Here is a 15,429-nt window from a genome sequence, read left to right as displayed (position 1 = left end):
GACATGCAGAAGAGATTGTAAGCATTGTTTTATTGCTTGTGTTTTTAGTCTGTTTCTTCAATTTAAAAACCTAAGTACAGCCATACTGGGTCAGACCAATGGTCCATCCAGCTCAGTATCCTGTCTTCTGACAGTAGCCAATACCAGGTGCTTCAGAGGGAATGAACAGAACAAGTAATCATCAAGTGATTACCCTGTCGCCCATTCCTAGCTTCTGGCAAACAAAGTCTAGGGATACTTCAGAGAAAGGTTTTGCATCCCTGCCCCAGTCTGGCTAATAGCCACTGATGGAACTATCCTCCATGAACTTATCTAGTTCTTTTTTGGACCCTGTTGGCCTTCACAACATCCTCTGGCAGGGAGTTCCACTCTGTTGCATGAAGAAATACTTCCTTGTTTTAAACCTGCTGCCTAGTAATTTCATTTGGTGACCCCTGGTTCTTGTGTTGAGGAGGAGTAAACAACACTTCCTTATTTACTTTCTCCACACCACTCATAGTTTTATAGACCTCTATCACAGAGGTGGGCAAACTACAGCCCATAGGCCAGATCCATCATGGCCAGGGAGGCTAGCCCCCAGCCCCTCCCCCACAGCCTCAGCTCACCATGCTGCCAGCGTTCTGGGTTCCAGGAGCGGGCGGGCAGGGGACAAGGATCGGGGGGGTTGTATGGGTGGGAGATTCTGAGGAGGCAGGAAGGGGCGGGGGCCAGGCTGTTTGATGAGGCACAGCCTTCCCTACCCCCACCCTCCATACAGTTTTTGAATCCCGATGTGGCCCTCAGGCCAAAAAGTTTGCCCACTCCCTTAATCATCTCTTTTCCAAGACGAGAAGTCCTAATCTTATTAATCTCTCCTCATATGGAAGCTATTCCATACCCCTAATCATTTTTGTTGCCCTTTTCTGAACCTTTTCCAATTCCAATATATCTTTTTTGAGATGTGGCGACCAGATCTACACACAGTATTCAAGAGGTGGGTGTACAATCAATTTATATAGAGGCTTTTGATATTTTCTGTCTTATCTATCCCTTTCCTAATGATTCCCAACATTAACTTTTTTGAGTGGATGTTTTCAGAGAACTGTCCACAATGACTGCAAGATCTCTTTGTTGAGGGGTAACAGCTAATTTACACCCCATCATTTTTATGTATAATTGGGAATATTTTCCCATGTGCATTACACTTAGCAACAAAATTTCAGATGAAATTCAATGTTCTGTCACATGAGATCCTTTTGTAGCTCTTCCCAGTCTGCTTTAGACTTAACTATTGAGTAATTTTGTATCTGCGAATTTTGCCACCTCATTGTTTACCCCTGGTCCCAGTACAGGCCCCTGAGGGACAATGCTAGTTTTCAGAATGGAGAGAGGTAAATGACCATTTATTCTACCCTTTGTTTCCTATCTTTTAACCAGTTACCAATCCATAAGAGGACTTTCCCTCTTCTCCCATAACAGCTTACTTTGCTTTAGGCTTTCTGAAAATCTAAGTACACTATATCCACCGTATCAGCCTTGTCCACATGCTTGTTGATTACCTCAAAGAATTCTAGTAGATTGGGGAGGCATGATTTCCCTTTAGGGAAGAGTCAACATGGTTTTTCTAACAAATTATGTTCATAATTCTGTTCTGCACTGTAATTTCAACCAATTTACACAGTACTGAAGTCAGACTTACCAGCCTGTAATTGCTGGGATCACCCTCTGGAGCCTTTTTTAAAAATTGGCATCACATTAAGTTATCCTCCAGTCATCTAGTACAGAAGCTGATTTAAATGATAGGTTACATAACCAGCTAGTAGTTCTGCAATTTCACATTTGAGTTCCTTCAAAACTCTTGGGTGAATACCATCTGGTCCTGGTGACTTATTACTATTTAATTTATCAATTTGTTCTAAAACCTCCTCTACTGACACCTTAATCTGGAACAGTTCCCCAGATTTGTCACATAAAAAGAATGGCTCAGGTTTGGGAATCTCCCTCAGCTGTGAAGACTAATGCAAAGAATTCATTTATTAAGAATATTCATGATTATTCTGCTTGTTTCTAATCCTGGTGTTCCCTAAGGCATACCAAGAACCCCATGTGACTAATGGGTGGAGGGTACCCTAAACTGGTACCATTTCTTATTTATCCCCAATATTACTAAAGTTACTTGGCACTCACCACCCCTTCCAACCTCACAGGGGGCTGGGGCTTGAAACTGCTCATGGAGTAACAGGTGTAAGTCCTCTACCTATTGGGCTGGAGAGATTTACCTTGCCTATGTGACTGATAAGCCCTCCAAAGCCTTGCAATTGTTTAGAAGCCACAAATTTGGAGTCTGTACGTTCCATTTCCAATTTAATGAAATGGTCCAATCTCCCCAGGAAACCTGTACAACACTGTGTGTTTGGTCAAGAGCGTTTCAGATCCATTTTTACCTCCATACACAATTCTAAGTCGTGAAAAACTCCCTTTCTGACATTGATGGACTTACAGGCTTGAATGAAACTGCAAACACCAGTAAAGAATGAGGCACTGTTCTCAAGACCTGGATAAGCTATACCTTGGGCCAGTAAATTAAGACACTAACACATCACAGCTCCCTTCCCCTCCCCTCCCCAAAAAAAAACACAAACACACCAACTCTTTTCTGAGCAGGTCTCAATAAAATTGCATTTGGCCCTGTTCAGTTTAAAGCTTTTAGTACAGGATCACTAGAGTCCACACCAATTACTTCATTTCTACTTTAAAGAAGAGGATATAGACTTTGGCCACTAGTCAAAGTTCAGAAGCCCAAAATTGTACAAACCCTAATATGATTGCAATGTAAAGCTTGCAAAGCACCTCTTAATTTGGGAGTTGTCACAAACACCACTGAGAACAGGCAAAAAGAGGTTGTCATAACCTATGTAGGACTGAAAGTGTCGAATGCCAAATAACGTTATTCCAAAATTACTGAAAACGTATACTCTAGAGAAACAAGATATGGTAAGAGCCAAATCTCTTTGCATGCCAATTCAGGGATTGACAGCCACAATTTTAGTCACATGGAGTTCATTACCACACCAATTAAAAGGTATGCAAAATAATCAATTAAGTATAACTATTTTATTTTAAGATTAAAAATACAACATAATGGTCACTTCAGTTACAATCCTTTCTGTATGGCTTGCTGGGACAGGGATGGTCTTCTCTTGGTACAAGACGACCAAAATTAGTAGTGAGTACCATCTTAGTGTCTCTCAAATAACAGTCTATAGATGGGGAAAATAATTTAATTTAAGGGCACAGGAGTCCTGTTTGGTTTATTCTGGATAACCTAGACAGTTTATAAATAAAGGTGAGTAATCTTAAATACTTAAATTGATTTCACAGGGTTAAGTTATTAACTTAAAGAAGATAGTCAAGTAGCTTTCTTGTAACAGGCAAACTAACTAAAAATTAAAAGAATCTTAAATCAGCATTCAAACCCAAAATTTCTCTGCTTACCCCTGGTTAGCCTCCATCTTCCCACCAAGAATAAATGGGCTAAAGAATTTGGTGATAGATTAATATCGCAAGCTACAATAAACTTTTCTTGTAATGATTTTAATGGAATATTGAAATGTTAATTCTTTGTCAGTGCTTTGGCTAACTTCCATCTTACCAATTCTTGTTGAAGTCTAAGGTCGATGCTTCTTAAAGTTGCTGTGTGGCTATTTTTCCTTAGCTGTCTTGCTTGTAGAACAGCTGAAAAGAGGCGAGAGGCTGTTGTATGCAGTTGAGGGATATCAGACCAGCAGGAGCTGCTGGCTCTCTCAATTCAGAGACCCTATAGCCGTCTCTTTCCTAAAATTTCATGAAAGGAGGCCAGCACAACTCTTCTCAGGGGTGTGTCTAAAGTTAACTGCTCTCATCAGCTCAATGCCTTTGTGGGTTGGATTTAGTAAGATCACTCATGATTATGTCATCTGTTTAATATATATGCAGTATTCTCCTTATTGCTTTTGTTTCTTGTGGTTGAAAATTCTGAGAATACCTTTAGAAATTTTGATATTTTAATTTTAAGATATCATTTTAAGATATTTCTTCAGTTCCATCAGAGTTTAAGAGGAGTTGAAATTCTGCTTCAATTAAGTCCACATCATTCTCAAGTCAGATTCTCAAAACAGATCTTTAAGACAACTCAGAGTCTTTAAACTTGACTAGTCATTAATGAAGTCACTGTCCTTGTTTCTTGAATCTTTGGAGAGAACTCTGAGTTGGGTGAAGAAATTGCTTAAAGTATCACTAGATTACAAATTTGTTCCCCAATTAATATGAATATTGGCTATTTGTACTAATAACTAGTCTTATCTCAAATTACATTCATATATTTATGCATCTATTCACAACATTATGAAATTATATCAAATGGTTGCATTTAAATAACATGTATATTTGCAAATGTTTTGTAAATTTACATTTTAAGAGGCTTGTCATCTTTAAGCATCTAAAAAGATTATAAGGTTTGCATTACTGAGAGAAGTAGGAGTTTGTTAGGCGTAACCAATGTCTTCCGTAAAACATTTGCCAATCAAGGTTTTCTAGAAGTTTGAAGGCTTACAGAGTGCTTACAAAACAAGTTAGTTACTCTCAGCAAGAATTCTGCAGAGGTTTAACTAGAGGTCTTTCCTTGCGGGGGGGGGGAGGGAAGAGGATAAAGGAAAGCTCAATTTTACAACTTTCCATGTATCACCCCCTTCTTGCAGCACTGCATGTTTCTGCACAAGTCAGGAATTTCTAACACACAAAAATATTGGAAGTTCATATTTTGAGCTAAGATATCTACACCAACTTTAGACAAGAGACATGTCCTGTTCTTTGAGAGGAAATTTGTTGTCTGTTTGCCTTGAGAGCCTGTCATTTATAACTAACAATTAAAAGCTGAATTTTAGGGTCCGTGTAAGACACTTGGGTGTAATAAACATATTTTTACAGCTAAAGAGGTGTTATCTTCCCTGACACTTGGCTTGTCACTAGTTGACAGAAACCTCCTGGAATATCTTTGATAGCTTGGTATGTCAATTAATAAAACAAGTCACCAAAATAATAAGTATTGTCATATTCTCCAAGCATCATGGCTCTAAACATAATTGTAGTTATCTTTTAAAATTTAGTAAAGGCATTAGCAAGTGTAATAATGGGTCACTACAAAAAGAATAAGTTATAATTGTATTAACCATTTTTGGTATCAATATTGAGATTTATCCCCTGCATTTACCAGCTGGCTAACAGTGCAGGCTGATATTCCAGGGCAGTGCCAAATGGAATAGAAAAGAAAGACCAAACCACGTTAAGGGACAAAGGGTGACTGTGTAATTCAATATAAAAGAAAATGAGAGCCAGAATTACATCTTTAAATCTTTACAAGTGCAACACTGCACTGTTGAAGCTACACTTAAAGAACATTGCACACAATTCTGGGGATTCCCCTAGCAGCAGGCAATTGATCAGCTGTGTCTTTCAGTTAAAGAGAGAATGACATAAGAAAAGATGAAAAGCACTAAATTTAGACATACACGCAATAGACCTTCCATTAATCACGCTGGCAAAGTGTTTGAGAGTCAGGATACCAAGGAGTATGGAATGAAACTAAGCAAATGCAAAGTTTTACTCATCAGGAAATATTTCCTTAATGCGTTAGGCAGACTTCTTTCTTTAAGAAAATGGAGGCTGAGCTAGGCATGCCAAAAAAAAGAAAAGATCTGAAGAGCAATGAGCAAAAGACACAAAAACAGCAAACTTTAAAAAAAAAAAAAAGTACATATGAAGCAGGAAACCTGCCATACAATCAGTGGAGCCACTGGATGATCAAGATGCTGAAGGAGCACTCAAGGAAGACAAGGCCACAGCAGAGAAGCTAAATTAATGTTTTGCATTAATCTTCACTGCAGAAGATATGGGGGAAATTTCCACACCTGAGCAATTCTTTATTGGAGGAACTGTCTCTTCCTCCCCCCCCTCACGTACCCTCATGGCACTCCCCCCCCCCACCCAAGATTTAGTCAAGGATATATAGTAAAAGTCATGGACAAGTCACAGGCCGTGAATTTTTGTTTACTGCCAGTGACTTTTACTAAAAATACCCATGACTAAAAGGTAGCCTTATTAATAACCCTCTGTTTCCTAGGGTAGTCAAGGACACAACCCCTGCTCTGGGTATCCCTAAACCTCCAACTGCCAGAAGCTGGGAGTGGACAAGGCTGGATCACTTGATAATTGCCCTGTTCTCTTCATTCCTCTGAAGCATCAGAAGACAGGATACTGGGGTAGACAGACCATTGATCTGACCCAGTTGGGCCATTCTCATGCTCTAGGAACCATATTTTTGTGGCTAAGGCAACAGACTAGAAATCACAATGGTCCTCCCCCCACAACTTCCCTAGTTCTGGAAGAGGTAGAGTGAACAGAAGAGAAACTACACTTAGAGGTTTTAAGCTTAAAGACAGGTAGTTACTCATGCACACCACACACATATTGGGTATTTTTCCAGAAATATTTTCAATGCACATTTAGTGTTTAACACAAAGATCGTTGCTACTCTGATTGTTTACAACACTGCTCAATAGCTTATCCCAAACTAGTAAATGTAAGGCTCAGCATACTCATTTCATCCACTATTAGAACTGGGCTTAGACATTAGTTTTGCTGTTCATTATGATCCTAGGCTAGGTATAAGTATAGGCTTATCTCCTTCCTAAAGTCATATCTACCTGGTGCAACATGTGGTAATCTGCTATATTAAACAGAGAAAGAAAGGAGAAACACATGAGGAGTTGGACAGGAATGACAGAGTTTCACAGTTTAAAACTGAGCTAGAAAGGATAGCTTTTTCATTTGTTCAAACTAAAATTTACCTCTTGTAAGTCTCTAGTCCAAAGACCTTGCACTTTCTACACAGACTAAGCCTCTTTTGAGCAAGAAAAGCTGGTTAGGATAGTAGTTTCATCCCTGATACATATTTTATTCTACAGACATTAATCCAGTCATGGCATCTACACAGCCTATCTTTCCATTTAAAATTTTAAAACAAGTTGAAGTAGAAGATGGATGTGAAGGAAAGCTCTTACTTTGTGCTACCTAGGAACTTTTTCCTTCCTCCCTCCCCCTGGTCTTTAGCCAGGGAGAACACTCAAAATTGAAATAGAGCAAAATATGGAGTTACAATTCTGTTCTAACCAAAAACACTAGCCCTTCCCTCTTTAACAAACTGATTATCAGTAAAATTACTTACCCCCTTTCCTGGAGGGATCGAAGTAGCTGTATCTTGTCTTTTCCAAAGAAGACACAAAGGCACGTACTCCTTAAGCCTATGTTGATAGTGTACAAAGCACGTAACCTCTTCATGAGGACTGTAGGCAAAAACTTAGCCACCTTCTGCTGTGTTCTGAGGACTGGAAAAAGCCCAGCTGACACAGATTTCCCATTTAGAAAAGCAATCACCAGGGCTGAGCCTGCTGCCTTTGATGGAGAACACCTGCCTGTGAGCCCTTGCAGCACAGACAGGAGTAGGCTCTGTAACTCATAGAAACTCATTTCACTCCCCAACTCTCTAAGCTATCAAGGGGGTTCTTTGCACTTCTCTCCCAATCCCTGCTACATAAAGAAGGATGCAGATCCATGTTTTAGGGAATCCTGGACAGTAAGTAGGGATTTTGGGGGGGTGAGTGGGAACTAGAAATCCATTCTTACCCTAATTTATAGTATAAGGCAATGGTTTACTCAAGGACATATTAAGTCAGTATGAGAGCAGGGAATTGGAGACTATTCTAGTTTCACTGTCAGTGTGTAACCTAGCCATTAAATACTCCCTTTTCCCCCCAACTCCTACAGCTAGAAGCCAAACACAGTCAGCTTGAGCTACAGTTACACATTAGCTTCCTAGGCAAGAGTTGTGGCATGGAGCTGCTGCGCTAGAATGACTTGACTGAATTTGTGCATGTCAGGAAGTTTTTTCCCCCCCCATAGCCCAGGAAGGAAGGGGAAGACGTCTCTCCTGCACTTTTCAGAACAGCACTGGACATGGAAACAGTGGAGACAGGAACATGTTCAAAGCGGGGTCAGGGAGGAGGAATTTCTGCAGGTCTCTTTCTCCACATAGCCATACAGGGAAGAGATTCCAAAAATGTCAAGTGACTTAAATCCCATTTTCAAAAAAGTGGCTGAGTCACTTGGCTTACGTGAAAGTTTTTTACTCATAGCCTTTATCCAGTACTCTTCTGCATCCTTATTTATGCTGTACCCTCTTCACCTCTAAGCAGAAGCACAGTATAAATGTGGCAGAAAGGGTTAAGGATTGTTATTGAGTCCAAGAGATTAGAGCAGGGGTGGGCAAAGTTTCCATCTGGGTCTGGAAATTGTATGGCAGGCCATGAATGTTCAGAAAATTGGGGGTTGGGGTGTGGGAGGGCTCCCGCTGGGGATACAGGCTCTGGGGTGAGGTTAGGGGTGCAGGAGGGTCTCCGGGCTGGGACCGAGGGGTTTTGAGGATCCGGGCTGGGGCAGGGGTGCAGGATGGAGTCAGGGAGGGACAGGCTCTGAGCAGTGCTTACCTCAAGCAGCTCCCAGAAACAGTGGCATGTCCTCCCTCTCGCTCCTACGCAGAGGTTTAGCCAGGCAGCTCTGCACGCAGCCCTGTCTGCAGGTGCCAACCCTGCAGCTCCTATTGGCTGCAATTCCTGACAAATGGGAGCTGTGGGGTCGGTGCTTGGGCAGCACGCAGAGCCCTCTGGCTGCCCCTACTTGTAGGAGAAGGAGGAGGGACATGCCACTGCTTCTGGGAGCCGTGAAGAGTGGGGCAAGACCCCTACCCCACTCCGCAGCTGGAGAACTAGAGCAGGGAAAGCCCCAGACACCACTTCCCAGTGGGAGCTCAAGGGCCTGATTAAAAGGTCTGGAGGAACAGATGTAGTGCCCGGGCCATAATTTGCCCACCCCTGGATTAGAGGCAAAAGCATTTTTATTGCTTCAGTTTATTAATGTAGCTGAGACACATGGGGGAAGGGGGGGGGGGAGAGATGTAGTAAAAAAGGCAAGCCTTGTCCATAGTTAGGGCCCTACCAAATTCATGGCCATGATAAACATTTCACAGATTGTGAAATCTGGTCTTGTGTGTGCTTTTACCCTATATTATACAGATTTCACAGGGGAGACAAGTGTTTCTCAAATTAGGGGTCCTGACCCAAGAGGCACATGTGGATGGGGAGGGTCATAAGGTTATTTTAGGGGGTGGGTCACGGTATTGCCACCCTTACTTCTGCACTGCTGCCTTCAGAGTTGAGTGCCGGAGAGCAGCGGCTGCTGGCCGAGGACTCAACTCTGAAGGCGGCATCCTCCCAGCAGCAGCACCGAAGTAAGGGTGGTAATACCATACTACGCCATACCACCCTTAATTCTGTGCTGTTTCCCATCAGAGCTGGGCAGGATTGACAGCCCCTTTCTACAGGGAGTAGCACCGAAGTAAGGGTGGCAATACCATGCCATGCCATCCTTGCTTCTGCTGGCAGCAGTTCTGTCTTCAGAGCTGAACTCCTGGCCAGCAGCCGCTACCCCCCAGCTGCCCAGCTCTGAAGGCAATGCCGCCACCAGCAGCAGCACAAAAATAAGGGTAGTAGTACTGCAAGCCCACCCAGTAACCTTATGACACACCTCCTTTTTGGGTCAGAACACCTACAATTACAACACTCTGAAATTTCAGATTTAAATAGCTGAAACCATGAAATATGCTATTTTTTAATCCTATGACTGTGAAATTGACCAAAATTGGACCCTGAATGTGGTAGGGCCTTATCCATAGTACACCTTCCAGCTGCTGCTATAGCAGAGGCTACACAGATGGGAAAATTCATAATCCCTGGCATAGAGAATGAAGGGTGTAAAGCCCAATCTTGCAAACATGTGTACACAAGGATCAACCAACAACTGTTCCCTTGAGTCAAGTTACCAACATGTCTCTGCCAGATCAGGCATCTAGTTTTTGGGAGGTCATTCCCACAGCAGGGGGAGGAGGGTGAAAGAGTGCCTGGTTAAAATACGAAAGTGTGACCAAGACCCTACAAACTGAGGAGTACTAAAAGCACTTTTAGTAACAGAACCTGAGATTACTCCATTTGACTCAGTCCCTTTATAGGCAGGGAGGGTGAGGTACAAGACCAACATTATTTGTTATGGCACATGCAATGGAAGCACTATGGCAGTTACCTTCATAAAAAGCTAACAGTTACTTAGCCCTTGGTTTATCAGTTTAACTTTAAATATCCCTGTCCTCGTGGAGAGGAAATAAGCAGTGGATGCCTAACGTTCCAGCAAACATCTAGTTTTAAGCACTTTTTTAGATTCACGCTGACTTTGGAAGAGGGCTGTATTTATTCTGAAGGCAGAAGTGGTTGAATTTACTTTATATGTTTCAGAAATGGACTTCTAAGTTTGGGTCCCATCAATTCTGATTTGAAGCAGACTCATCTGTTGGCTTCAAACTCAAAACAGGCTTATACCTTCTACTCCTGGGGGAATTCTGCACCAAAAAGTTAAAAATTCTACATTTTATTTGTCAAAATAACTCTATAATCACACCAGTTTCAATTATTTTGGTAATTTCAAAATACCTGTAAGCAAGTATGTCTGTAACTACAGCCACAAAGAAATTCCCCCAGGCATAGAGTTAAAGAAACCCTATGACAACCCAGTTCCTGTGTCTCTGCCCCCTTCCCCCAGAGCCCAGCCATGGGGTGCCCACTCCAGACACCTGCACCCCCCCTTTCCCTAGAGCCCAGCCCAGACACCCACATGCCCTCCTTCCCAGAGCCCAGGGATCTAGAGGGAGAAACAGTGTGATGCTGGGTCCTGGGCTTGTATGGAGTTTCCTGCACATCACCTCCTTCCTTCAGGGTATGCTGAGAACTGCAACTGCCAGGAACCCTTCAGCTCCCCCCATGCTTCCCAAGTGTCTATTTGCAAGCAAGCTGGACTCTGCCAGGTCCTGAAGCTCCTAGTGGCTGCGAGCAGCTCATATTTGTGCGGGGCGGAAATAAATTCTACATGCATTCATTTCTGTGCAAATTCTGCATGGTGTAGTGGTGCAGAATTTCCCCAGCAGTAACCTTCAACTACAATACAGGAGAATCTCTTGGGAAGCTTGTGCACTGGCTACAGATGAAGACTGTTCACTAACACTACTGTATGGACCCTGCTCTTGCTTGTGTCAGGTTATCCACTGACAGAGAATTGCTGTTTTAAGCATGTTTTCTTCTGACACAATTTCAGCAGTCACCTTAAACTTTGCTCTTCCCTTTGTAATGTATTTTGAGTCACGCCCAGTGTAAACACTTCTTAAAAGAACTTGGTTTATGGATGTATCTATTCTGTTACTGAACAAAAGCAAACCCAGCTCTTCAGTTCACCATAAATTGATACACCACATCTACACCCTTTGAGAAACAAGTTACTTTTCCCCAAAAAATCATCAATTAACATCTCACTTACAGATTATTGCTTAGGAAGTAAGAAGGGAAAGATCTTGCCCCATCTCCTTTACATGGCATACACAGGCCCTGGAAGACCCAGTGTTGGCAGAGGGAGCTTTCCCCACACTGCAGGAACTGAGAAAGACATCTGGGACCACGCTTCCAAGCCCTTGTATAGGGGGCATGCCAGGGCTTGGGTACTCCTGAAACCCCAGGTAGACCCATGAGACAGATATAATTTAGACTGGCCTCAGGGCATATCTAATTTACTTCAGAAAGACACTGTAACCCAGCATTAGAAGGGCCCTTAAAATGTCTTAAAGCAATCTCCCCCCAATATGTATTTGCACCTAGCTACCAAGATAAAATGCTTCAATACATCTGTCAGAGTTAAAGTTGTGTTGGGAGGGAACAGGCACTTCTGCCTACTAGATACATTCCTATTGGAGCAACTACTCAAAAGTTGTGGTGTAGTATCCCTCATTAGAATTTGAGTCAAGAGTGGATTTAAAAAAAAAGTTCAAAGAGGAATTAATTCAGGCAAGTCTTAGCCTCCTGCATAAGAGAGGCTATGTTCTTGTTGATCACAGTGGTCTCTTCTTGCTTTAATCTAGAAATCTAGTGTAGCAGTAGTAGTGTATGATTTATGATGCCTTTAAACTATTTATTTCCTTGCTTTTAAGCAGGTGTTTGGGTTTTTTAGAATGGAGAACTTGTCATTTAGCAACTTTAAAAAAACAAAAACACAAATTAAAGAATTCTATATGATATGGGGAGCCACTACTTGTTGTAGCCTGATAACATGCTTTGTATTAAACCATTACTACTATGAGAAATTAAGAAGGGTAGATTCTCTTTAAAAAAAAATGTGAGCATGAGAAGCAAGGCAGGAGTACTGGCTGTGGAGTTTGGAAACTGGAACTGAAGCAGGTATGTCAGTGTATGAGAAAGGTTAAACAGAAAACAGACCTCAGACTGTCCAACATTAAAGGACTAGTGTCAAAAGTAAAAAAAAATCTCCCATTTCAAAACTTGTGTGCACACAAGACTAAGGATTCCTTTTAGTACCCTGGACAAAGCACATAGGTAAGACTAATTTATGTATAAAGAGAGTATCTATAACATACAATCTGATGTCTTCATACCAGCTACTCTGATATTTGTTTCAAGACTACTGTGTAGTTAAAGGAACAATGCAGCAAGGTTAACATGATTTTTTTTTTTATTTTTTAAGATGTCACTATTAACACACATTAGTCAAACTAGCCTAGTAATCCCTGAGGGTTTAACACATAGGAAGTCTAACATCCTCTAATATTTTATTAGATCAAAACCACCAATAAAAGCTTTGATTTTTAGTGTTTATGTAATAAAAGCCTAGTAAACCTAACCCTCTGCTCTCTCCTTGTCAGACTAATGTGTGCTTTAGTGACAACATCCATTTGCAAGTCAGTACTATATCATAAGCTGAGTGCCAATCTCAGCTCTGCCTTTCTTGAAAGTGCTAGTTGGAGTGAGTCACTGAACCCGCTATTTACAATTTAAAATCCTAGTGTATTTACAATAGAAACCAATGTATTTAAAAATCATTAAATATAGTGTTTAACTCTGCTATATTAGTTTATAGGAACACAGCTTACCTCTGGCATCAGTTTCTCCTGCTAATACTTCTGCCAGTTCCTTAAGATTTGAAATAGCTATTCCTGAAAGGAAAATAAAAGCTTAGACAAACCCTCCAGGCATTTTAGAGCCCTGGGAGTTACCATCCTAGGTGGTCTTCCTTAACAGAATTACTGCAATATTTAGAGATACTTCCATCCTCTAGGCTGCTGTTAAAACTTAATGCATATGTAAAACACTGAGAAGAGTCCACAAAAATCCATTGAGCAGGTTTACTTGAGTCACTGCTATCGTTCAGTTTTTACTAATCCATTGTCAAGAAGGAAACTGCCAGTTTGCCGTCTCTCTCTATTACATTCCCTCCACCTATAGAAAGTGTTTTGTGCATCATGGTCCAGAAGAATTAGGTAGGCATGGTCTTCTCTTCTTTACTGAAAGGCTGCACTGATCCAGGCTTTACCCATGACAGCCCAGACACCTGCATGCTTTTGCAGTGCTGATCTTCTGGCTTCTTCTAGGCAGAACAAAGTTAGAGTCAGAACCCACTAAACGGTGTTTAAAAAAAGTATATAGTTTTTTTGGTTGGGTATTTTTACACTTAGCAGATCTTTATACCCATCCCTGCTTTTCAGACAGGGACATAAGTGCATGCTCTGGAACCTAGCTACTATTTTAATATAGGTTGATAGCAATGTGTAGTGGCTTTCAGATTGCCAGGCTAATGCCATAGACATGCAAAGTATGACATTAGGAATCTCAATGCTGCAGTACATTTTTGCTACTCTACACCTAAAGCTAGAAGCTGGGTTGTTTTTTTTTTTTTTTTTTTTTAAACAGAACAGAATAAAAATTGAGGCCCATTCCCAACACCTTATAACAAGCATTTGCCATTTTTTCTACCAAAGTTATTGTAGTCAAAAGTAGAGTCAATCCCATTTACAGCTAAACAAATACACTAACAGGAAGGTGGTTTGTTCTGTGCTTTACTTCAAGTTGGTCCTATTACAGTATACTCATCCACTAGTATAGTGGCACTAGTGTATAGGATCCATGGTTTGAAGATGGAAGCAGCTTTGCTGAAGGTTTCTGGACACCACAGCATCCTAGTGTGCAAGAGGCAGAGGGCACCCTCCCAAACCCAGAGAGGATTCAAGAGTCCTAAATAAATAACCTTAACAGTGATAAAGAATGCCAATATTGTAGGAAGGGATCCTCTAAACTGATGAATGAGGATTAGAAAACCATTTAACAGTAGAGAACAAGGTGCACCACTCCAAAAACCTTACCCAACTACTAAGCTAGATGTAGAAGTGAGAATGAGCAAGCAGAAGAAAGGATTGGAATTGAGGGAGAGGGTAGATTAGTAAATGGAGCTGGCAACAGGCAAGGGGGTAAGGCATCTTCTGAAGATTACATATTCACTTCAGCATCTAGCAAAGGAAAAAAGGGGGACCAGGTTGCAGATTTCTGTATTGAAAGAATGTGTGTCTATCCAGCATGTTGCTGTGGATTGTGTGGTAGATTCCACTTAGGCTTTTAGTATCGAGAGACCTACGTGTACGCCCATTATGTTATGTTTAGACAATGCACCAGTTCTGCAAGATGACATACCCCACTGGATGGGAGAGCAGTGGAAGTTTCACATGCTGATAGCATTGCCAGGCAGAAAGTTTAACTGATCCACGTGGGTATGAGAAGTGCCCCAATAGTAAAGCACATCCTTGGTGGTAAGCCAGTGGTTTCTTAATTCACCACAAATTTAATCTTGAAGTGTCAGCATGCTGGCAGAAGCCCAGAGAGTCTCCAGGAGGAAGGCAGCCCTGGAAAGTCTGAGAGAGAGACAGTGACAAGAGTCTCTGGTAATAGTAGCTGCTAGTTCAAAATGCAAAAAAAAAAAAGTGGGGAAGGTGCCAGGAATCCACCAAAAATCAACTAAATTTTATGTATATACATACACACACACGAAATCAGCTGCTGGGTTGCTGGCTGCAATGTAGATTTCAGTTTGAGGGCAAGAGATCCTGGATGAAGTCCTCCCTCCTACGTGCTTTAAAACTCAACAGGCCTGACCCGGTTTCCCCAAGTTTTTTGGGCACAGACAGATGCCTCCTGTTTTGAAATAAGCTATTTTGGCTCACCACTAAAATCCACGAAGTCTCAACCGTAACAATCAGTAGTCGGAGTTAAGTAACATTTATGTACAATATTTGAAGTTAATTGGCCAAGAGGTAGCAGAATGACACTAAAGATTGAGATCTCAGAGCTCTTTTTTGTTATTGGCATTTAATCAACTAAATGCTGTTATCAAGGTTTCTATAGAAAGCCTACTCTGACAAGAGTA

The 15,429-nt window shown here is 41.5% G+C and overlaps 1 protein-coding gene across 15 annotated transcripts in view; it reads right to left on the bottom strand.

Moving 5' to 3' along the window:
- The window catches only part of AKTIP (AKT interacting protein), a 77,893-nt gene that overhangs the window by 46,213 nt on the left and 16,251 nt on the right, over window positions 1-15,429 (bottom strand). For 5 of the 15 annotated variants that reach the window (XM_077830955.1, XM_077830956.1, XM_077830957.1 and 2 more), the window contains exon 10: window positions 12,675-13,602. In XM_077830955.1, coding sequence (XP_077687081.1) covers window positions 13,492-13,602 — 111 coding nt within the window. In that variant the 3' untranslated portion in view covers window positions 12,675-13,491. Of the gene's footprint in view, window positions 1-3,437; window positions 3,715-7,240; window positions 7,317-7,382; window positions 7,401-12,674; window positions 13,603-15,429 lie in introns of those variants that run through there. The other 10 variants (XR_013347629.1, XR_013347628.1, XR_013347624.1 and 7 more) reach the window with 8 other exon arrangements.

The sequence above is a fragment of the Eretmochelys imbricata genome, chromosome 12 (assembly GCF_965152235.1).
Source record: "Eretmochelys imbricata isolate rEreImb1 chromosome 12, rEreImb1.hap1, whole genome shotgun sequence".
Lineage (NCBI taxonomy): Eukaryota > Metazoa > Chordata > Testudines > Cheloniidae > Eretmochelys > Eretmochelys imbricata.
The sequence above is the reverse complement of the archived record's forward strand: the minus strand, read 5'-3'. Positions and strand labels throughout refer to the sequence as shown.